This window comes from Larus michahellis, chromosome 1 (genome assembly GCF_964199755.1).
Source record: "Larus michahellis chromosome 1, bLarMic1.1, whole genome shotgun sequence".
In the NCBI taxonomy this organism is placed as follows: Eukaryota; Metazoa; Chordata; class Aves; order Charadriiformes; family Laridae; genus Larus; species Larus michahellis.
This window is the reverse complement of record NC_133896.1, coordinates 93,013,167-93,038,151: the sequence shown is the minus strand read 5'-3', so window position 1 is coordinate 93,038,151 and position 24,985 is coordinate 93,013,167. Positions and strand designations below refer to the sequence as shown.

Below are 24,985 nucleotides of genomic sequence, written 5' to 3'. Positions count from 1 at the left end.
TGAACAGAACTGTGTTATCTGGAATATACTAGAGATAAATTCTCAGCTAATTATATAAAACAGAAAAGTATAAAATTCCCCATAGCGTCCATTCTGATACACATTTAATAGACAGCACGGCCATGGAATAAACAAGTATTACTCATCTCCAGGTGGATGGTGAAAAGAAAACGCTGACTAAAACTTTGACAGAGCTACGCTCCACAGAGAAGTAGGATAGATGAAATGAAGGATTTTGAGGCAACTGTCCAATAAAATAATTGGTGAATGTAATCCGTCTTGTCAGGCAAGTATAAATATCCATGTGAACACTGCAAACTGCATATAAGCAAGTTCTTACATATAGTGAGGGGAGCTATCCTTCCCAGCTACTCATGCTGTGAAGTGGAGCATGCTCAGTTTCAGACAACACTACTTTCTGCTGATTTTAGAAATAGAAGTTCTTATAGGCTCTTGACCCCTTAAGAGATTTCACCTACTACTTCAATCTGGTTGATCTAAAAAATGAGAACACAGTGCCTGAGGGCAACAATGAAAAAGAGTGGATTGTTGAGACTGAGGGAAAGTGTCTTTAGAAATCTTGAGAGAGATGTGACATTCCAGAGGACTGTCAGATTAAGGAAGGTTTCCATCCTCCTGCACACACATACAGATCTCTAGCACTTGGAATTGGACTCTCATGATTTCATCAAGGCACAAAGAGCAAGTGCAAAGGACCTATAATACCCAGAGGCGAAAGCCTCGCAGGTGCTCAAGCAGTGCCAGATTCACAAAGTGAGGAGAAGCTTAATTCTAGGTCTGGTTCTAAGGTGCTCTGAAATTAGATTTTGGTCGTGCTGCAGAAAAAGAAAAACAATTCAAAACTTAAACAAATACTAACATTTAACCAAGAAATAAAAAAGACGCATAAAGCCAGCAAACAGCCTGAGGCCTTTTGTCACCTTAGCTTCCCTAAAAGGAATAGGGAAGAGACAAAATGAGAAAAACAGTAAGAAAAATGAGTATTAGAGAGGTTCCAGAAATTTTTTACAGTAATGCAGAGAAAATGAATAGTTCACACCCAATCTAAACAATCTGTGCAGAGAAACTGTGGATTACATGGCATACCATTCTATACCAGGAATGGACGGCATATGAGAATAGTCTAAACCAGAATATTTCTGGTCAGAATTTTTCTGAGCTCTTACGATACAAACACCCACAAGGGAAATTAGCCACAAGCAAGTCATTGTAGAAAAACTGCAAACAATCAAAGAATGCCAGTCAGCAGTGCTGCACTAAAACTCAACATAGAATTATGCTAATGTAGAACAGGATGCTTATGGTACACGTGAAAAAGCCTGAATGTCACAGCTGACATATAGGTGTTTAATTAGACATGTCTCTCTTTTATGCCAAAATACAATTTTCACAGTCCACTACACCGTGGATGCTCTCTTGGCCCAAGTTTAAAAAGCCCTTTTTTAGTAATTAATTTTTATAATGTATTTGAATAACAAAAACTGAGTGTATAGTTGAATGGTTTACCACAGTCCACACAAAGATGCATTCAATTAAATGTTTTCGTATTTTAGGAGCTGAAAAATGCTGGGATTATTTCCTGATCAGAGGAGGGTTTCACTTTTATCCGTATGATGGTTTCAGTGGCCTTTCAAATGTAATGGAAACAAAAAGCTCTTGGTAAAAGCAGACGCTATTTTCACTGTGGTTTTGTGAAGCAATTGCTTCCAGTTGGTGAATGTGTTTGTTGAAAGGCTGAGAGAAATCCCTCATTATGTCTGCACAACTGTAACCTAAAGTCCAACTCCTAACATAGAATGAAATAGTCCATAATCACCTATATAAATTTACAAAAATATTATTTCTTGGAAAGCCAAGAAGACTTCTCAGCAAATCACATTTTCTTTGGCTCAAACTAATTGGCTGATTTTGCTGGGCTACTTAATAACAATACTTGCAAGTTTCTCCTTGCACTGCTATGTTTTCACAGTAAGTAAAAAAACCATGGAGACCTCCCTCCATTTTGAAATTTAAATCATAGAATATTCTTGACAGCGTAATATCATCTTGAGCCTTGCTGAAAATTCCCCACCATGTAGTAACAGCTGCTGAGAAAGGCAGAATTGCATGCAACACATTATTGGGTTAAGGAGTTTATGAAGAAAAAAAAAAAAAAAGAAAAAAACCCAAATTCCCCCTATGGTTCTCAAATATCCTCTTCTATTTGCTTACTTTACCTGCTGTCTTCCCTGTAGGTCCATAATAGCTCAGGGACAGCTGGATTCCATTTTCTAAGGTGGCTGAAAACGATCCAAACTTGCTCACAGCTTTCTTTTGATTTTTCAATTTTCCTTTAAAAAAATTAGAATGAATTTTAAAGATAGCAACACATACCAGAACCACCTGACCTGCAAACCAATGACTGGTGTGAACAGTGGCACATCAATGTGGATAACTAACCTGTAAAATAGATTAATATGGGACGGGGAAAACTTTATCATTCCATTCACAGGGTTGTATATCACATTCAGTTTTGTGTAACATAGCTGCGATTTTTCATCTAGAAATTGCATTCTAATTAGCTAGTTTTGTAAAAACAGGTTTAATAGCAACAACTAGTGAAAAGTCTTTGTGAATTTAAACAGCAAGAGAACCTAGTTCTGGAGCCAAGAATCCCTACTTCTGTTCCCTACTTGGCTTACTGCTCATTTCTATCACACGTAGCCTATGCACTAATAAAAGACACTGTCTGTCAGATATTGTCACAGGGACCGTACCTGAAGGAGAAAGTAAAAGAAAGGAGAAAAAGTTGAGAAATTAGATCCAAGGATGTGTCTGGCGTTTGTGAAAGTGGATCAAGAGACACGCTCACTTAGAGGTGCAGGACAAGATGTCATGTGATGAGCATGTCATCCTTGGAAACCACAAGAACTATGCAAGGTAACACCTTCGAGAAAGTGACACTGGAACCTACCTTGAGTCTAGTTCAACTCCTGCTGCCTCAAAGAAACGTTCTGCTGGTAAAAGGAAATCCTTGGGATTTCCAAAATGGGGAACAGCTTCTTAAAACTGTGAGGAGCAGCAGAGAAGGCTACAAAAGAAGGCTAAGGCAGGCACCCATCTCCTAGCCATCTCCCAGTTCTTTCATCAACAAGGCACACTACTGAGACCTCGTCTGGTCCTATTTACTCTGTTATTGCAATGTTCATTGGTGACTACCACCTGCAGGATGCTCTTTTGACATTTTGACTGCAGTAAAAGCTTACCACTGTTACCATTCAGCCACTGCCAAGCATCAGAGTGGATTGATTCTTGTCTTCCCTACTGCCTTTCTATAAGGTACTCCTCTTTATACAGGAGGAAAGCCTCTCACTCATGCCAAGTGAATACAACTTGCCTCAGATGCTAGCATACTGGTGATTGAAAGTACCATTTGGCAGACCCCAGAATGATACAAGATTGCTTTCAGAAGGGCAGACAAGAAACATCTCATCTGCGGAAGGGATGAAATTTTCTATTCAGGCAACCTACAATTACATCACTGGTGGCACCTGAAGCCAAGGAGAGGAGCAAGAGCAGGATGCTTTCTAAGACCGGTGAAGACTAAAAGAGCTAACACACCTACCAGAAGTTACGCTTTTCCAACACTCTTCAGTTCAGTGACAGCAATTCCACAGTGGTTTTGGCAAATATATACAGAAATTGTTACAGACTGGCTTTCATCTTGGGAACACTCTCACCTCAGTTCAGAAAGGATTTGGATTCAATGCTTTCTGAGTGTTAGCAACATGTCAACCAGCAGTAGAAGTTGCTGAACTGCAGAAATATCTGTTTCCACAGCAAAGGTCTTGAAGAGGCACTAACGCTATGGTCATCCAACCCACAAAAGGAGGCCCACTTCAAAGGGGGTAATATTCCCTTCTTGCGGGCAGGCATTTATCCTGGCATTTATTTCCTTGCTTTGGAAAAGAGACTGGTTTACACCTGTTGTCCTGTACTGTGCTTCTACATCTTAGTAAGATCTCTCTACATGGTGCTTAAGTTGGATAACTGGATTTTTACTTCTATTTACAGAACACTGGTCTTATTTACCGTCTGCCATTAGTAGGGATTTATTTTCTGATAGTTTATAAGGTTTGCATTCAATTACTAAATATGTCAAACTATTAATTCTTTGTATCAGTGATGTCAATCCACTAACCTGATCTAATCTTCTGTTCTTCATTAATTTCTTGAACTTCGATTTCTTTTAAGTTTTCCTTGGGGTCTGTGATATGAATGAAGAAATTGTGGTTGTCTTTTATGACTTTCACCTTTACCAAAGTTAGACCTGCAAAGCAACAGAATACTATTATTGCTCCCACCAGGCTTCAGAACTGCCCCACATGCAAAAAAACCCTGCACTTGCAAGTATAAAGCACATAAAAACCAAAATTGCTCTGAAGTAGACTGACTTGCTTAGTAGCAGACCAGGAAGGCAAAATTAAGGTTTGCTGAGTTTAGACTAAATATTCAAAAACTTCCTGAAAATTGTCCTGACTGGACAAATTACTGGAACACGCATTCTTGTAATATCATGCATTGGTTGCCATTGAACAGGTAAATATGAACTGATTTTTCTTCATTTCTAGTTTTCTGGTACTTCGTTTATTTATCAATTGTCAACATACTACAGTAAAATGTAAATATTAGTAGTGATAGAGGCTAATACGGAATTACATGGTACTCTCACAATGTCTTCAACTGAGTTTCTACTATTAAGACATGAAAAAGCATTTATGGATTAAGAAACTACGCCATCAGTTAGTAACCGAGTCAAAGCAAAGTATAAAGAATTAAAGAATCACCTTTTACAAACTCTACCTTCTCTACATGAATCTGTCCTCCATCAGATGGGAAAAGATACTGATTGGTTCCTGATACTTGAATGAGATCCTCCCCTGTATTGTAGCCAAGAAACTGGAAAAACAAGTTTTAGATTATGTGTAAATGAGAAAGGCAGAAGCTATGAAAAAGGCAAATGAAGGACAGATTCTCAGGATCCCACTGTTCTGGTCAACATTTTTTGCTTAGATATTTAACTAATGTAATAAAAACTTTAGCAAATACATAACATGTTATTCTCTTATCCAAATAATTTCTCAGTTACTAAGTGAAGTACACACAAGAGCAGAATCTGGTCATTCAGTGCTATGGACCCTCATGGAAACAGAAGAGTAGCAAGTAGACTGGTGGCTTAACACATAATGGCAAGGAAAGACAAATTTTGGACAAGCACAAAGAGACAAAGTACATTGTCATGTGATCAGATAAAGGGCAGATAAAGATTCAGTTTTCCACCCTCTAGATTTTGGAATTCAGACACTAAATCCGATTCTTAGATTGCTGTGCCTTCCAAAGCACCAAAAACTGGCAAAAATTAGGTGAGCGAACTCAAGTTCGTACTGGTGTTACGTTATCTCTGAGTTTGAATTCTATATTCAAGCAAGGTTAGACTAGAATATATCGACCTACAAGTTTTGGATGCAAGGCTTAGACTCTGCAAATATAAACCAGTGCGAAATGCCTAAAAACTGTTTGGAGAAAACTAATAAGTTTTCTAATTGTTTTTCTTTTCTAAGTTTTCTTTTTGTTACTAATAAGTAACAAAAACTAATGAAGAATCCCCTCTGTAAGAAATCTCCCTCTGTTAATTTAACAGGCAGAATACCTTGTATTAGGGTACTCCATGAATTTTGAATCAGGAAATGGAAGAAACAGTGAACTCCTTTTACTTGATTTCCAATGTGGACAGGCAGAACTTCAACTAGGTCTAGCAGGCCCCAGATATAGGCATTGGAACAGGTCTTTATGTTCCCCTTTCCTATTCTCTCCCATGAAAATCACGTTTTCAGGCAAAATTAATCCCATAATTATATTTTCCACGGGCAAAAAACCATGATCAACTTATCTTTGTGTTCATGGCATATACACTAAAAACCATCCAAGTTAATTAAATACTTTTAGGTAGGATAATCTTAAACATCAGAAACTGCTTTCCAAAACTTTTAAGAAAGGATCTGCTGCTAAAATGATGGAGTTGAACAAAACTGACTTAGGCTTCATTTGCCCTGAACTCGAATTTCACAATGGATAATAGCTTTGCCTGTGTCTTGACCCTATATATAAATAGTTCGCACTTCCGTGCAATATATGATTCCTTACCTTGTAAACTTTCTCAGAATGTGGTTCTGGGATGCTGGGATCCTCAAGTTCAGCGGCTTTTGCTGGCTCATCTTTAAACTTCTCTTTGGAAGATTTCTTGTTGGAACCTTTACTTTCTTCATGTATTATCTCCTGTCCTTTCTTTTTACCTCCCAAATTTTCTTTTTTTCCTTTTTTTTCTTCCTTAAGTTGTTCTTCCTCTAGTAGTTGGTCCTGCTCCTCCTTCCAAGCCTACATTAAATGTTAGGAATTCAACTGACTGTGGTTCTCTTTGTATTATAAGGTATTTCGTATGTGCACACTGAAAAGAGTGCAACTAAACAAACTCAAAGGAACCAATGTTCTAAGTCACCCCCATGTTTTCCAAACATGCCTACGGTTTTACAATATTACACACTACACTTTGCATAAAATTACTGACTCATCCAATCCACAGGATAAGTCATTCTTGGCCACAGAAGATGTATCAGATGATTATTTGTATCTTACACATTCAATCATAAAAGAATTATTTTGTTGTGCACTTTTCCACAACACTTATCACCAAATCAGAATGCATCACTGGTATTAGTTTATTCCAAAAATGCAACCGTGAGATAAAATGATTTTATGCTTTTACAGAAAGAGGAATGAGGTATCGATGCCAGAATTAACACCTTGTATCAGACAACAAGAGAGATGTGAGATTTTCCAGAGTATTTAGAGTTTTGTAGCATTTTATATTCTAAGCATACCAAAGCACCAGCATTTCTGTGAAAGAAATGGTAAAAATTCACAGTTACAAGTTAGGCATTAGCCTAACTTGAGCCACGCCAGCTCAAGTTGAGTGTCCAGGAATTGGTTAACACCATTTCATATCTACATTCCAATATCAGTACTTTAAGTGCAGAGTATTACACACTATAAGAAAGATGAGACATTCTATAGTTGTGAGGAGTCCAAAAAAGCAGGGGAGTACAATATCAATTAAGCCAGATTTATGCAGAGTAACAGATATACTGACAATGCTAGGACTCTCATCTTATGTGTGCTTAACTTCTACCTCAGCCAGAAACTTACTGTGTCACGCTAGGCAAGTAATTTCATCTGTTGTGCATGACCATGGTCTACATCTATAAAATGGGAATCTCTGTCATAAGGAAACTCTGAGGTGCCATATTTATATTCCTTAATTTTAAAGAGATGTAGATAGTAAAAGTAGGAGTGGGGTACATAAGTACTTCCATGAATCTGGATCTTATGTTCTCATAGCTTTATAACCAGAAAACTTCCAACAAGAAGTAGGATATTATCCATAACTCTCATTTCCTACTACTGCAATTATGAATTGCTTTTGGAATGTCTAGTTTAACTCCAAATAGTCTAACCTTAAGAAAATAACATAACCGAAACAATATGGAGTAAATTAAAGAAAACATAAAATAAAGAATACAAAAAATAGCCAAGAGCTATAGCAAAGAGGATTGAGTCAAGTCTATGTAAGAACGAAGGCTTACCTTCCTGGGAAAGCAGTGTTATTTAGTTCATTTCAGAAACATACATATTTTTGCCTCACCTTTAGCGAACCTTCTCTGATAAAGGGACTTTTTTCATTGTTAGGTGGAGATTCTGGAATAGTCTCTGTTAGGCTCTCAGGTCCTGACATGCTACCTTTGAGAAATGAATTGGGAATAAATGAGGTTATAAATATATGAAAATGGAATAATTTTAAAAAATGGAAAAATGCATATCAAAGAAATGCAAGTAAATAAAAAAATTCATATTGTAAGTAGTAAAAATACAAAAGTAGAATAATGAAAGTGTTAAGTATTTTTGGAGATAAAATAGAAAGACTGTTCAAGTTAGAAGAACAACTAGTATTACTTGATTGTCATAACTGGGGACCAAATATGCTAAACAATGTACCAACGTATTTAAAGAATGACTCTCTGCTTCTTGTTATTGAAGGCTTTGCTCCTGCAACAAGTCTTTTTTATGCAGATGAGCAATGCTGAATAAACATCAAGCAGTATTTATTGTTTTTGCTACTACCGCTCTTCCAAAATTCAGATCCAGTGCTTTAACCAGCTCACCAAAAGCCAGAACAAGCTCAATACCAGAATCATAGATATTACAACCATTCAAGTCAAAAAAGTGAGTAAACACCGCCTGACCCTTCAAACCTTCACAAAAGAAACACCTACCATATCCCCTATTTATTATTAGGGCTTTATAGCACCTATGACTCATGAAAAGGATATCCCTCTACGTGTGTGGGTTTATATCATGCTTGGATACCCAATATTTACCTGCTAGAAAAGATTACAGTACACTGTCAGAAACTTCTGGTTAAATTACTTTGTATTAAAAAGTAAAAATTGCAGTGTGGGTTACAGCAGTGCTAGTGAAACTAAAATCACCTAAAAAGACACTCTCGCCCATCTGCACGTCCCAGCTAGAGGTGATTATCTTCTTCCAGCCAGTGAACTTCTCTATGAATATCTGTCATGAGGCACTAGACGGGCAAGACTCAAATCTAAGCTCCCGTGACAGCTAGATAGGTACAGATTATGATTTAGAAGTTATAAGTGTCCTTTCGGTTTCCAAACTATAATCAGACGTGTTAATTGGGCTGAGGAATAACTTTCCTATTTTTGTAAATGCTAATTGCTACTAATAGTAGGTTTCAAAGTACATTCTCAAAGAAGGTGGGAAAAGCAAAAGCTAAATATCAACAAATCATTGTTAATGCCATCTAAATACACAAACAGACAAATTGGACAAAAGTTCTCTTTTGTCAAAGTGGATTTTCAGATTTTTCTGCCCGCTCAAGTGTTACTGTATTAACTGCTTACAATTTTCACTATCCAAAATGTTGCTTGTAATTAAAGTTTGCTCTGCAGTCTAGTCAATTCCAGTTTTAGCTTCTAGCCCACAGCTGCTGACTTCCAGCTTTTATCCTGCCCTTTTAAAAAGGAATTTTCCTGAACTGCGTCGCCAACTTTAACTACTGCTCACTCTTCATATGTTCAGTCATCTAAAGAGAGATTCATATTTGTATGTAATCCTTAAAGTAATTCCATTAAATAAACACAGCTATTGTAAACATAAATTGACATTAAAGGTCTCAGTTTTCAGAACAGAGGACAATGCAGAATATTTAAATGTGTATTTAATTAATTTCAAAACGTATTTATGTCTATACAGATGACAAAACAAGGTTACTGCATGAAAAAATAGATGCAATTCTCCTCTGAACAGCTTTGGGTCTCAGTACTCAACACGAAAAATGAATTTTCTAGGAAAAAACAAAAAGATACCCACTTTTGTCTTTCTTAGGGAGGCCAGGATTTTTGTCAGCACATGAAGACAGTGCAAAAGGTCCTTCTGTGATGGCTTTTTCCAGTTTAAGAGACTCTATTTCCTTAGCCATCTTCTCTTCTTGGTATTTGGCTTCTTCCTCTTTCACCCAGTCTTCAATTGAGTTGGCCACCAGCTCGAGATAGTTTCTGAAAAGCATGACAGTCCTCTATTTACCATAATAAAGTTTTCACTTATATGATTTCAGGTCAAACAAGATCCCTTGGTTTCTCAGTTTCTTATACAAATATTATTTTATAACCTTTGAGAAAAGGCTTGTGTTTGACAGGGTTTCACTCAGTTTTCAGAGGAGCTGGTATTTTTGTGTGGCTGGTATTTGCTTAATATATCTTACGTTTGGGATTTTGGTCCTCCTATCTGCAGAGATATTAGAAACTTGTCTTCCAAAAAATGCCTGCCCTCAAATAAAATCCAGAAAGTCAGAAAACAGAGACATTCATTTTAAGAAAGGTTGAGACTAATTCTCCTCCTCACTGTTTTACCACCAGGATAGCTTATTTTCTTGGTTGCTCTTGATTTATATTGTCTTTTAGAATACACTTCACTTGTTTGTTCAGCAACTGAGGAGGTGTTGCTCTATTTAATTCCTAGCTCTTCTTCATCCACATGACAAGAAAGGTGCTTGGAAATTGTCACTGAAATGCAGATTAGAGAATCAGTGCACCGTAGCCTGGCGTAACTTAACAATATTCACAATGAGCAGTTGAAGTGAGCACTGAATGACAAACTGATCCAGAGTTTGCATCTGGTATTGGTAGTTGCATTGTCTCATCTTCCGAGGGTGTCTGAAATGACTGCTAAATGACTGCTACTTGATTGTGAACAACTGCTTCCAAAGTCGTCGGATGAACCCTGTAAGTCTTATAAGCAGTTGCCACTCAACTCCTTGTTTGGAGTGCTACGATAATTCTTTAAAGTATATTTTTTCATGTGTGCAAAACTAAAAGGGCCTTTTAAAGAATGCATGAGATTCAGTTGTTGTGTCTTCATAATGTTTTGCATTTATAAGTTCAAGATGATTCAATGGTATTCAAAACCTCTGTATGCATCACAGTTTTTGGTTGCGAACCTGTAGGTGGCACAACCAATTCTTGACCCCATGACAGTTTTAAAGTTCTTACTGTAGCATTACGTTGTATGTCCAAGAGAATTAATATGTAGGCTATTTACACAGACTGGAGATGTACAAAGTTCATGTACAGCTTAATGATATACAAGTCTCTCCCAGCTCCTGAAACGTTGGTAGAGCCTGCTTTGGGAAACTTGCATGGAGAAACTGTTGATCGTACACTCAGTAGGGACAAGTTGACTCTGCTTGTATCTGAAGAAAAGCGTAGAAGCTAAAAAAACAAAGGTGTTGAAAACAAAAGGCAAAACTAGGCTGGAACCTAGAGTTGCCAGTACTGGAATAACTTGAAAATGAATATACGTTATAAATAAAAAAGAGATTATTCGCGTGGAAAATATTTTAGGGCAATGAAACAGTCATTCAAAGTCAAAAATACACATTCTATTAATATGTATTCTGATGTCACTACTGCCAATGTCTGACTCAGAATCATTTCTCAGAAAGGATTATTCTTTTCCAGTAACTTGTGTAATGTGTTTACTATGAAACAGTAAACAAATGTCATTAAGATTAACTTTGAGCAAAAGAATAGATTTGATAAGATTTGAATTCACTTGGCTTCCTGACAGAGTGGCCACTTATCCTAACCAGAGTTGAAATGTTTTACACACACATATCATTGCAGGTACGTGTGCCCATGCCTTTGGATCCCTTTAGTCAGTAGCATTCATTGGATTTCACATGCAGCCTCCTGCTGCCTACTCTTTGAACAGCACAATTCCTGAATTTTTGGATGTTCTACATGAACTATGGGACCTGATATCCATAGAGAAGAAGGAAGGGTAACTGGGATCTGCAGGAGCAAAAATTGCTGCAACGTAAGAAATTTAATTTCCCCCTTGCATGAGAATTTGCTGTACAATGACCCACTGTAACCAACCGATTAGCAGGTGACAGAAGCATATTCCAGACATGAAGTATGGATCAGCCCTACAAAGTGGGTCTGTGGTCTATAAGATATCACAATAAAGAAGTAACAAGTAAACACAGGTAGAGAACTCCCAACAGAGAAACAGTCAAGCACAGCATCTGTTGTGTATTTGTAAGTCTCCTGTGGTGAAATTGTGGCTCTTAAATATATTCCCAAAATCAGAATGATAGTTAATTTTAATAAAAGGAAAATCAATATATTGTTACTAAACTCATCAGGAGCCAGTTATTTCATATAAAGGTAAAAACTAGTAATACTACTGCTTAATTAAGAAGTAGGGTTTGTGCCTGTTTCTGGCAACTAAGCAGGATCTGGAAGCTAATGCAGGCAACAGCTTCAAGCACTCCAGGTATTTAAAGGCTGTCTTCCACAGAAGTGTTATGTTGCTTGGAAACATACACTAGCAAATATTTATGATACTTTGTCTGGAAATTTAAATTATCTTTAGCAAAAAGGTTGAATAAGGTCAGAAAATGCGCTGATTACTTTGCAGAGAAAAGGCAGGCATTGATGCCACGTAACAGAAGCAAGTGAGAGCCTGTAGCTCTTCACAGATACTAAGCAGCATACATAGCAGTGACGTATTTCTATGAAAAAAGAGCAAAGCCAAACCTTATCGTTAGCTTTCATGCCAGTTTCTTTAGAGACTCCTTGCTGCTTTGAAACAGAAGCCTATGAAGTGTCACTGAACAAAGATGGCAAGCCCCAAGCAGAAGCTATCTTTAATGTCCAAGACTTGTTTCCAGTGTATGTGGAAGAGTAAGAAGGAGGAAGCATATAGCTATTCCATCCTAAACTGAACTATAATGGATCTACCAGAGAATCTGCTTCATTCCTTTTTGGATGCAAAATTAGCAACTTTTGTTTTCCAGGTAGGAAGAGCTCTTCCCATTTTTCAATTGGCCTTGAATTGACTATTTCAATGCCTTTCAAGGTGACCAGCCAATTGGTTTAGGATTCCATAGATGAAGAGTTCTTCTTTCAAGAAGAAATGCTTCCCGAGAAGGTCTGGCTCCCCACTATCTGCTCCGACAGACAACAGAACAACAATATGCCACTGGCATGACGTGCCAGTGTATGTAAACACCAAGTGACATGTTAGATGTACTAGGGTATGTGACCTGGTCTCCAGTATCTGTTCCCAAAGAGTATGGGTCTCCTATGGGTCTCATGTCACATGTGTCAGCCCTGTGCAGACATCTCAGATAACACCAGGCACCTAGACTGGCACCAGATGTTTAAGCAACTTGTACCAGGCCCTTAATGTCCAGTGCCCCAAAGAAGGGTAAGAATATCTGGGAAAGAAGATTGCTCTGGGCTCCAACAGACTTTTGTGTAACAGACTTTGAGACCACTGACCCCCTGCCTTGGTCTACCTGAATGCAAGACACAGGTTTACCTGAACACACTATCTTTCACTATCTTTTGAGGAAGATTTCATCTGTTATATACATGCAAAAAAGTCGATTGACTAGACATTTAGTGGATTTGCCCAACAACCATAAAACAGCCAGCATTTTCTCCAAGGAACTGTGTATTTCTGCTGATAAATCTCTTCTGGCTCTGGTCCCAGTCATTGCTAATCACACTGGCCTCTTTTCATGGCAAATAATTTAAGTCCAAGCACCTGGAAAGCTGAGATGGACTCACACAGAATTCCTTGACTGAGAGCAAAGATATGAAATACAATACAAAACAATGTCTTCAGGAAGGCACACTTTGCCTATATAGCATTCAAACCCTGTTCAAATATATAGGTACCAAAAAAATTTGCTATTAACAGATTCCCGTGTTCTGATAAATGAGGCACTGTAATTAGAAAGCAATGCCTGCAGACAAATTGGGATGTAGGGGGTGTTTGTCCATTGGATAATTTACTTGAAATTTTATTTGGTAAATCAAATCTTATTGATCTGGAAACCACCAAAATGACATGGTTAAAGATAGCTCAGCTGTATCTCCATGGCATTGTAGCTTCTTTACGTAACAATACATGGACACATATTCTATTTTCATACAATTATTTGGAATAGAACATCATTCATATTGCTGTTTCAGTGCAAAATTGTATTCCAAAATGAATAGGTACACTGGCAAAAGACGTAATAGTGGATAAATCCCCACTTGCATACCTGTCGTGGTTTAGCCTCAGACGGCAACAAAGAACCACGTGCCGCTCGCTCACGCCTTCCTAATACAGGAAGAATCGTAAGAAAAGGCAAGACTCTTGGGTTGAGACAAAGGCAGTTTAACAGGACAGTAAAGGGAACAGGCAAACAACAACAACAACAACAACAACAACAACAACACGGACAGGGGAATATACAAACGCGATTACGGATCCGCCGCTCCCCGCCGCTCGCCGACCAGCGGGACCCGGGACGCCCCAGCCCGCTTTTAAGCAGCAACTTCCTGCCCCCTCCCCCGGCAGCTCAGGGTGGGCGTGGCTCACATGGCATGGAATACCAGGAAAAATTAACCCTATCCCCACCGGAACCAGGACAATACCTCTAACTGGTAAGCACATAGTGACAAGGAATTAAGAAGAATATAGTATTCTGTGAAAAAATTATTCCACTATTAATAAAGGGCTTCTAGCTTTTTCTAGAAAAACTTTCCCAGTGACACTTGCCCAATTTGTGTATACATAGTTGAAAAACCTGATAATTAAATTCTTAGACACAGTTTTCCTTTTTAACCTCCTTCACCTGAAGCGTCCTCAACATAATTTTCTTGATGTGGATATCCCTAATGTGACTTCGAGTCTATGTGTGCATTATATGTATTTTTATAGTTTGTGATAAGGAGTCACATACAGTTACTGCATGGTTCTCCTAATTCGGAAAAGCTTTGTCTCAACAGAATTCTTTTGATATAGCACTGTTTTCCACTGGTGCGACTTGCTTTCTCATAAATATGCTACATCATGGTATCTTTCAATTTCAAAGCTTTGCCTCAAGCATAGCCATGTGGGCTTTAATTGAAAATGACTGTGAATGAGACATGAAAGATAAAATCAGTTACCTGAATCCCACATTAGAGTGCAATGTAACATCCCAAGTCTCTTGGCACAAATGATACTGATTCATAGGATTGTGAAGAACCATTAGCAAAGAATTATCTTGGGTATGGTAAAAGGAATCAATACATCTATATTCTTGGGATGCAGCATGAAGAACCTGAAAAGGAAAGAAAAAAGGTACATGTTCCCTGCAGACAGAAGCTTATGAACAGGTGCTACACAGTACAGCTTTTAGCAAAAGGTGCTTCGGAGCTTCACCCTCCTGCAAAGCATTTGGATTCCTGCAATCTGAAGTATTCAGGCAGGTGGAAATTGAAACTCCACTGCTATTCATATTGAGAAGAGGCAGTTACTATGCTCCCTCTTCTGAGACCAACCATGAATGAAAAAGTTTGGCTAAATAATAAACAAGTAAATTTAAATACTAAACAAATACTTAAACAAATTCAAATAGTAAAGTATTTAAATAAATAAATAGCAAATAAGAGCAGAACTATCATATACCAGATAAAAAGAAAACAAATTTACTTTTAGCTCGTTAAGTTTACTTAGTATTCAATTTGCCATACTATAACCTGCACATCCCTGAGATTTAGTGTGTTCTACATTATTCCACCCTGTTCTGTACTGCCCCATCATTTTCAATGATTACATTGTCTGCAGGCTGAAATTTACTTTATAGTTATAGCTAGAAGAAAGCCTTCTTTTAAACTATTATTTTTACAGAACTATGCAACTGAAATAAAACTGAAATAATTCCTATCAACAAATATTCCCTTGAAACATGAAAACCTTAATATCAGCTGGTGTAAAAATTATGTTCAGATGTGATATGAAATATAAGGAAATATTTTTACAAAATGTTATTTTCTGCTGCAGTTATTTTCTATCAGTATTCTTTGACCAGGTTCACTAATTATTGACAGTTTAGTTAGTATTAGCTATTTATGTTTCCTAAGAAGGAATTCCCGATGTACTGAAATGTATGACCATACTGAAGTGGTGCTGAAAAAGCCCAACCAGCCTTTCCTTCATCCACGTATAGCATGTGTCAGGAGGAAATAAGAATTGCAGCTCAAGGCAGCACAGGAACTAATAATCCACTCCTCCCAGGAGAAGGCCTACCAACTTAAGCCATCTACACTTGAACTTATCTTTCACATTTGTGGTTCTGTCTTTCTGCAAGATGAAAAGTTTTAGTCTTTAGCTTGCAAGACTTCTATAAATTAAGCTTGACAACAAAATTTTCTATTTGTCCATAAAACATCTACTGCATAGGTATTTCCAAAGTATGCTTTCACATACACTGCACTCATGAGTCACAAAACTGCCAGGGAAGATCACCCCTAAGGGTAAGATCATTTTGTCTCCATCACGCATTCAGCTAAAAGACTCACTACCAAAAAGGACAGCCGCATTTTGGCCAAACTAGGAAATAAAAACCCATTACAAACTATATTTCACACAAGAAACTGAAAAGCAGCGAAAGAACAATCAATTTCAGTAAAAATGTAAAAGGGATAAAACTGAATCAATCATCTAGCAAGGAAATACCCTGTACTCCCCTACTAATTCTTCGTACAGCATTCTGAGAGGTGACTGTATGTATAAGATTGTCAGTTCACAGATACCTGAAGAAGAACATGGGGTTGAAAATGCTCAGCAAAACTCCAGTCTGTCAAACAAAGCCTCTGTGTCTTTTTAATTTCTTCTAAGTTTGGTCCTAGGCCATCATTTTCCAGACTCACCTCAAAATACACCAAAACAAAATAATGAATATCAACATTTCAGTGTCAGTTGTATTAAATTAACTGTAATATTTTTGACTTAATAGACAGCATCCCATGTTGCATCACTGTTAATTGCATAATGCTGCACATGTGTAGATCCGTATGGCTCTATTTAACAAAAAACACAGTTACTCCCAAAGGTTTTTGGTCTTGGCTTTTTTATGGCAAACATAATCTAAATATTTTTATTATTCGGTTGTAAGTTTTTGAGTTCTGTAAGCAATTATGAATATTTAAACATGTCCTGTGAAGTAATTTTAAAATGGTTGTATTTATCCAGGGCTGTATAGCAGGCAGGTTTTTCTGACAATGCCAAACTACATAGTTTATTAGTGTGACACAGTTTGGCACTTTCTCTCAAACTCTCATGCTAGTATTTGACCCCTGGTATTCAGTGAAACCAGCAAAGAATTGTCATTAGTAGCTTCACCAAGACCCATCACCTTAGAATTCAAAGAAAGTGATTTCATAGCACTTAAAAGTTATGTCACTATTTGCCAAACCTCACAAAATTAACATTTGCATGCAACATTGCAAAGGAATCCCCAGTAACATGTCCTGGTATTGAACAGTATCTTCTGCTATCTCATGCATCCTGGGCTGTATCAAAAGCAGCATGGACTGCAGGTCAAGGGAGGTGATTGTACTCCTGTACTCCACTCTGGTGAGACCCCACCTGGAGTAGCGTGTCCAGCTTTGGAGTCCTCAACACAAGAAGGATGAGGACACAGGAGGGGCTCCAAAGGAGGGCCATGAAGATAAGCAGATGAAGACAGGCTGAGACACTTGGAATTGTTCAGCCTGGATGAAAGAAGGCTCCAGGGAGATCTTATAGCAGCCTTCCAGTACTTAAAGGGGGCCTACAGAGAAGGTGGAGAGTGACTCCTTATTAGGCAGTGTAGCGATAGGACGAGGGGTAACAGTTTAAACTGAAAGAGCGTAGATTTAGATTAGATATTAGGAAGAAATTCTTTACTGTGAGGGTGGTGAGGCACTGGAACAGGCTGCCCAGAGAAGTTGTGGGTGCCTCATCCCCGGAAGTGTTCAAGGCCAGGTTGGATGGAACCTGGCCTACTGGAAAGTGTCCCTGCCCATGGCAGGGGGGCTGAAATGAGATGATCTTTAAGGTCCCTTCCAACTCAAATCATTCTATGATTCTATGCTAGAGAGCACAGTTTATTCTGTTCCTCGCACTTGCCATATCAGAAATAAGAAGATCTGATTCTTTGTTCAAAACAGGATCAGTCAGACCATCTCTTCCATCTTTGCCATTTGTTTCTGTATATCCTGGAAATCGAAAGCAGAATTTTAAGAAGTGTACCAGAAATTTCGGCCCTAAACACCAAGGTGGGAGTGATGCAATTTCCTTAGCCTCCCTGATGAGATTGCCATCAAGTTGAAGTTTTCTTTTATGACACTAGTTCTGTAAATACATGATCAGCTCTGCTACGCTTCTTTCCTAAGAGAGCACTTCAAAATCCAGGGACAAGTGCCGCACAGTTAAATAAAAAAAAGAAAAACAATCCCAAACCAAAAACCACTTTATAAGACCCACTCAAATCACCCTTTTTATCTATGCTGGTCTTGCATGGTCAAAACCATTAAAAATACTCTAAGAAGTGTCCTCCAGATTCATACATGAAGAAACATTTTTCTGCGTACTATCTGGGAAACAATAATGAGCATTCCTTGGTACAGATGACATAAAAAAAGAAGGCACATCAATTGTTTTTATATTTTCACATATTTTTTTAAAAATGCAAATTTTAAACTTTAAATTCATTAGATTTATAGAGTTCTATAAGCTACAGACAGAATATTACTTCTGCTGAGGATCTGACCAGCCATTCCATTGTTACAATGGGCACCTGATATTAACAGGAACACATGTAGACTTTAACTTCTATATTCTCATAATTTTTTGAAATAATTTCCTTTTCACAGAATTCTTTACTCTCTGAGGTAGGGCAGATATCACTAATATTTGATCAAAATTCACACGTACAGGAAAAATGCTCTTCCTGGGAGAAAATACTCCAGAAAGTATTTGTTCATAAGTGGCTTACAACCAGCTCAGCTTCCAGAAACATATCTTTAGGCTTTGCTTCTCTAGGAAATTAGACCTGCTTACTGAGTGCCTTTAGAAGATTTAAGAAATCTGAAAGCAAACATTTTTTGTTCCTGGTATTTGCTTTTGTGCTGCAGAAGTGTTAAAATGTTGGCAGCTGTGTTTTGTAACTGCAATATTTAGTACTGTGACTAGTATAAAAGTAAAACAAAACAATGCTCAAAAAAGGTTCCCAAAATTCAGTAGAGAGGCAGATAAGCAGGATTCATTTTTGTCTGCTCCAGCCTTCTAAGGAAAGGATCCCATCTAAACTGGTTGCCTAGACATCTATAATAGGAAAGCATGGGAAACACTGCTTCACTACGTTGCTTACACTGACATCATTTCTACTTTTGTTGCGTCCCAGAAAAATAATCACTTGATTTTAATGTTACTTTTTGGCCAACGCTGCTCCTTTAATCAACCCAACAACTTTTCCTTATGTTAGAATCTGCAGGAAAAAATGTAGAACTTACAGAAAATTCACTCTGCATTGTCTACAAGAGGTCCTCTCCATCTCTGTTCTTGTTCTCTAAAACTTCCCCATTCTAATAGAATGAGATAGTTATAATGGCTCAAATGCCACACAGTAACCTGCTAAAGATATACTAATTGCACAGACTGGAAATGAAGTAAGAGAAGCTGATGAAGTTGAAACATAGCTCAGACATTCTTTATGATTTTAACTTGAGAGTTTTCACATATTTCTGGCCAAATACAGAGAGAGTCGAATGTGACTATGAAAATTAGATGTTTAAACTTCTACCTTATGATATCAGTTCTACTATGTTAGCCTTATTCTGATTTCTTTTCATTGGTCTCAATTTCTTCAGCATCTAATAAATATGTTCCTCTTTCCCTGTTACTTCTGAATTTGCCCCAAAATTTTGAATGTCAAAACTCTACACTGGATTAAGCTGCATGTGAAAGAAGACGGAAGAGTGGAAGAAAAAATTTAAAAGGAAAAGGAATGCATGCATGTGTCATTACAACATACAGCACACCTTTTTTTAATTTTCAACTTTTTGTATCACCTTCTAGAGTCCTCATGTGTAAGTTGCATATTCTTTTCATTTCCTAATACTTAATCACTAGTAAACATCTAATTAACCTCATGCATCACTTTTGATTTCACCTTGTGGTTGCTCCTGACTTTGTAAAGACTTGGCTGCCATCATAACTCACAAGAGCCTGTATTCAGAAAGGTATTTAAGCATGCCTTCAATATTTTATGTCTATAAAACATATTTGATGTTATAAGCAATAATACAGTTTTCTAGTACATACTTTTCTACAGATATCATTTTAAAGAGTTGCTTAAATAAACTGTTACTGTCGTCATACAAAATAGCTAGGTTTTGTCTTTATCTAGTATTCCTACATAGATACTTGATGTACAGACTATACAATACTTGAAAATTTGGTGATTTGCACAATAACAAATCATATAGTGAAATAAACAGTGGATTCAAATTCTTCAGAAGTAATGTAAACAGAGAATTTTTTACCAGACCCTCTTGGAGATTTCCCGTTAAGCTTCTTTTTCATAAGGAAGACTTGTCTCAGCTGTCTTGCAAATCTGGCTGGATTATCCCAAGGGATATAAAACACTTCAGAATCACCTCCAACCATAGATCCAGAGCTCTCCAGGAGACCAGAGTCACTCAGCCCAGTCAGCCTCAGGCTTTCAAAAGTAAACACTCTAAAGGCTCTTTCTACTTCAGCCCGACTCAGAAGTTCTAGAAAAGAATTATAATCATGAACTGAAAATGTCCTTACAGCTCAGAAGAAGATAAATAGAGGACTATGTAAGTGTATTGTTCTTGGCAAAAGCCAACTGTGCAAAGCAACAATTGCAACTGTGCAAAAGCCAACAACAATTTCCTTAATGGTATTGGATCAAATTATGTGAGCTATGTTTTACACTGCATTCAAAGTTGGATGCTTCCAAATTGCAAAATGATATGCCTGACTATTAATCCATCTTAAATGAAGTGCTTCCTACATCTGAATACCTCCTGGCTCATTAACTTTATATAAATTATGTTGATTTTAAAATACTGAGTAGACTTTATCAAACCAGTTAACAACTAGTATTTTTCTGTTCATGAAAAGGCTTCCATTATCATAAACTTTTTTATTATCTTTAGCTTCTCAAACCAATTATCAAATTTGTTTTTTCTCTTCAGACTAAATTTTACACATAATTTACACACAAGTGTGCAAGGTGCAAAGGCAATAATAAATCCTATTTATGGTTGTATGCATTGGTGTCCATATAATAATGTAATCACGAGAAGGACTGAATTTTAAGACAGGTAGTTCAGAGCCCAAATCATACAAACAGTATTTTTAGTTTGAAGTGTTTTCTCTTTACAGTAGCTAAACACCCAAGCACATCAGACAGCTTGAAAATATTGTATATCTCATTTCCTGTTCAAATCAATCACCTTCTTGACAAAAGGGAAGACATTGCTAGCTAAGTTAACAGTTGGGAGAGTTTGACAGTATAGTATGGTCCAGTGAAGGCCATCAAATTTGATACCCATCAGCTGGAACGCTACAGCAATACAGGATACCTTAATAGCTTAGTGTCCAAAATGAACATACCAATGACTAGAAACAATGCAGCGAGCGTAAATAAATCCAACACAAGGGATTACAAGACTGAATAGCTGGGAAAGTACCTTCAAATCCTGTGCTTTATATGATGGCATAAATGTAACCAAAGGGATTTGGATGTTTATATTTCTTAGTAGTCTAGCATAAACTTTCGAAACAACCTAAGGGTCTTTCTGTAGTCATTGGGACTGTTTCACAGTGTACGTCATGGTGGCACGCACACTCCAAGAAAAGGTAACTGCAGAAGTGATTATGGTTGAAGAACTGAATGTATTCTTGGTTTGACAAAGGGACTATTGTAGAAGCCATTTCATTATTAACACCAACAGCTTGCACAGAATACATTCTGAAAAACATTTATTGCCCAGTAAAAATCTTCCACCTAAGATACACATGCTCCTTCACCAAAAGCGTTTTGGTAGGTAAATAAACATACAGTTTACGTCAGTGTCTCCCAAAATGCATTCTATGTCCTAGGATCAAAATAGCAGTTTGTACAACTACTCTTTTTACGTCAGATTTAGTAAGTGCTTGTATGTTTCTGAATACAAATAAATGAGTTTTAACATACTTTCAGCTCTTAGTCACGCAGTATTTAATACTCATATAGCCTTTTCCATTAACCATGAAACTGAGGTCTAAAGTTAACCCTAACTTGTATAGTAGGCTAAGGTATAAGCCAGAATATGAAAATGGGAAATTCTGCAAAGGTTTTGGGCAGCTGAAAAAACTTGTTCCAAAATTCCTGCTATTTAATAGGATCATCAACCAGAAGAAAAACATGGATGTTATATGAATGAAAAAGAAAATCACTTTACCACTGGTACAATAATGCATGAGCTCGTGAACTCTGGCCAAGCGTTTAGTGTTGTCTGCAGTTGAAGGAAGGGTGAAACGCGTCAGTTCTGTAAGAGGCAGTTTATCCATCATTTCACATTCAACCTTTTCTGGATTTAAGTTCTCTTGGACCTGGAACAAAAACCAAAGTACCAGAGTTAAAGTAAACTTTCACACTAGTGGATTTCTAAAAATTATGTTTGAATAAAGAAGTCTTTTTATAGCAAAAGACATAAGCATGTGCTTAAGTCAGTTGGACATAAACTTAAATTTGAGCATGTGATCACAACATGTTTTTGAGTCATGCTGTCAGATATTTTAGGCAGAAAAAATGACCCTCATGACCATGACCACGACCATCAGCACCACATCTACCTGTCTTTTTAATCCCTCCAGGGATGGTGACTCCACCACCTCCCTGGGCAGCCTGTTCCAATGTTTGACAACCCTTTCAGTGTAGAAAGTTTTCCTAATATCCAATCTAAACCTCCCCTTGTGATCATACAGTATATGGGCAGTAGGTACTTCCACGTATCTTTCAGCTGGTCTGTGCTGCTTCTCGTAGTAATGAAGTCTGTAAACGCATTGATTAGTCTGTGACAGCAGCATCTCTATATATTTAAGGATTTTTCTTTTGAGACTTACTGGTATCTTTCATTTTCGCTCTTTCTAGTATTATGCACTTACAGTACTTTTTTCTTTGACTGTATCTTCCAAATTTTTTTCCTCTATTCACTCCTCAAACATTGTGCTATATCCTGAATTTCATCTTCATCAAATACATCAAAGCACATGCCTGCTAAGAGCATCTCTCGGTGATTGCTCAGTCCTGCCATCTGCTTGAATACCTACAATGTGTCAGGCTCGATTTGTTTCTGAATGGTGTTTTAATCAACGGTCGCCAAAGAACTGTATTATCACTTGTATTACCTTCAGAGTATTTTCCATGTTCAACGGTAAAACTACATGTTGGCTTTGGAAAAGTTTGAGAAATTCACAGCGTTTTTTTGGTTCAGAAACTCTAGGAACTGTTACTTTGCAATAATCCCAAACCTTGCATTTGCTGAACCTTTCTGCCTTTGTTAGAATTCGTCAATGTCGTGGTTATATACTATGCTCCAAGTTCTTAGCCAACCTGGATACGCTTCTTATGTTCACTAACAACCTCTGTATATTTTCTTATATATAGAACTCTTCTCTACATCTAAGTATTTAATCTAGTCTACAAGGTATATCACTGTTACCAAGTTAGTAACTCATTTTCCACAGTTTCATCAGTATTTGACTACAGTAAAACAACAGAGTTCTGTAATATCTCTCATCTATGCCAAAGGCTAAACGCTCTTATCAATAATGCAGAGATCACTGAAATAAAAATAATGCTCTATGTTTGTTATGTGTCCTCTGTCAGTAGCAGTAACTCACTGCTTCTTAAGCAGACTAAACAGGTGTTAGTGTGTCTCTCTCACTAGGAAAAGTCTAGGCTATACTGTTCTGCTTTGTAAAAACACCACTCCACCTTTTCTAGTGCAGTGAGTATTCTCTGCCTGTGGACTTTAGAACTGTTTATATGTGATAGGTAGCGCTATACCTTCAGCAGGTGCAACCGTTGAGCCATGGTATCATGGTAGTTAAATAAGAGAGGGTACTTGGGCGTGACAGTCTTTTTTTCACTGTATTTAGGAGAAAGGTATTCATATAGATTCTGTTAAAAAAGAAAGATGTATTAAACCCCAATAATCAGATCTATTTGTCATTTTAGGAAATGAACAAAAGACAACACAAACCTTTTTTTCACTCTCAGAAAGTGAAAGAGAAGGAAGGAGAGAGGCTATATGATCTGCAATGGTATGATGTAGCCCATCTGCCCGAGGCTCTGGTACCACCAGACTAGGTGGTGTAAGGTCTTCTTCACTTGCAATAACCTGGCAAACATGATATATATTAGCTTTCATTACAATATGACTGCTGCTTAACTTCATTAAAACTACCAAACAGATTCTGCTATAAGCTAAACACACCTTCATAAATTTTGCCAGAAAAGAAAACTGTCAATTTTTTTTCTACCAAGCAGAAGTTGGTTCTCCATGTTAGTTCCTGCCCAAAACGATTATTATGGAAAACAGAATTAAATGTTTTCTTCTATTATTCACTTTTGGAAGGATGAGAAGAAAAATATTTACAACTTGAAACATTAAGAACTGTTAATGAACAAAGATAATTAAAAACCAATTGTGTATCAGGTGTTGGACCTTATTTTGAATATTTTCGCCTGAGTCTATTTTCAGACTAAATTGCAAAGAAGTAAAAAAAAAAGGAAAGGATTGTGCTGAAATTTTATTTCTAAAATAAGGATTTCCAAATCATACTGTGGGTCTCTGATAACTCATATATTATGCCTGAACTCAACAGGATTCAGATCTGCCTAGCACTAGCATCGATACATGCCACTTTTATGTTAGGCTTGCACTAAAACCTTTGTACTGAGTAAAACAGTGAAAGTTCAGTATCAGTAACATTGTTGCAGAACATGAAAACTGGTTATTGACTTAGCTAAGAAATTACACCTTTTTCCTCATTTGATCGCACTGAATCTGTAGTCTTGAAAACATTATTTTGGAATGACACTGTATATACAGGGTAAGTGCACAATACAAAAGAAAACCAAAGATGTCACTTTTGAGTTGTGACTCCTTTGTATTGAACCTCGTTGGTCAGTGTCTCCAAGCACAGTCTCTTCTTTTAGGCTGAAACAGATGGATTTATTGATTTTTGACCAACTCAATATACCAAGTCTAAGTTGAACTAGCCACAGGAATTATAAAAAGAATATTCCTACCTGTTCCAACATGCAGTTCAGCAATAAGGGTACAGAAAGGCATTCCTCAGGAATCTGACTCAGCAAGTCATTGTAATACCTCATGTCCACAGAAGTATTAAAAAAAGAAGCTTCTTCCTCTGCTGTTATAAGAGATAAAACATT

General features: G+C 37.3%; 1 protein-coding gene across 1 annotated transcript in view; it reads right to left on the bottom strand.

Moving 5' to 3' along the window:
• Positions 1 to 24,985, bottom strand: part of SPAG17 (sperm associated antigen 17) — a 108,869-nt gene that overhangs the window by 40,992 nt on the left and 42,892 nt on the right. Inside the window, exons 10-23 of the mRNA XM_074593394.1 lie at positions 24,842 to 24,963; positions 23,790 to 23,927; positions 23,594 to 23,707; positions 21,984 to 22,134; positions 20,052 to 20,282; positions 17,635 to 17,723; positions 16,278 to 16,394; positions 14,649 to 14,803; positions 9,508 to 9,692; positions 7,760 to 7,854; positions 6,205 to 6,435; positions 4,848 to 4,959; positions 4,202 to 4,330; positions 2,238 to 2,351 (exon numbers count right to left, since the gene is read on the bottom strand). Of these exons, the coding sequence (XP_074449495.1) occupies positions 2,238 to 2,351; positions 4,202 to 4,330; positions 4,848 to 4,959; positions 6,205 to 6,435; positions 7,760 to 7,854; positions 9,508 to 9,692; positions 14,649 to 14,803; positions 16,278 to 16,394; positions 17,635 to 17,723; positions 20,052 to 20,282; positions 21,984 to 22,134; positions 23,594 to 23,707; positions 23,790 to 23,927; positions 24,842 to 24,963 (1,983 nt within the window). The remainder of the gene's footprint in view (positions 1 to 2,237; positions 2,352 to 4,201; positions 4,331 to 4,847; positions 4,960 to 6,204; positions 6,436 to 7,759; positions 7,855 to 9,507; positions 9,693 to 14,648; positions 14,804 to 16,277; positions 16,395 to 17,634; positions 17,724 to 20,051; positions 20,283 to 21,983; positions 22,135 to 23,593; positions 23,708 to 23,789; positions 23,928 to 24,841; positions 24,964 to 24,985) is intronic.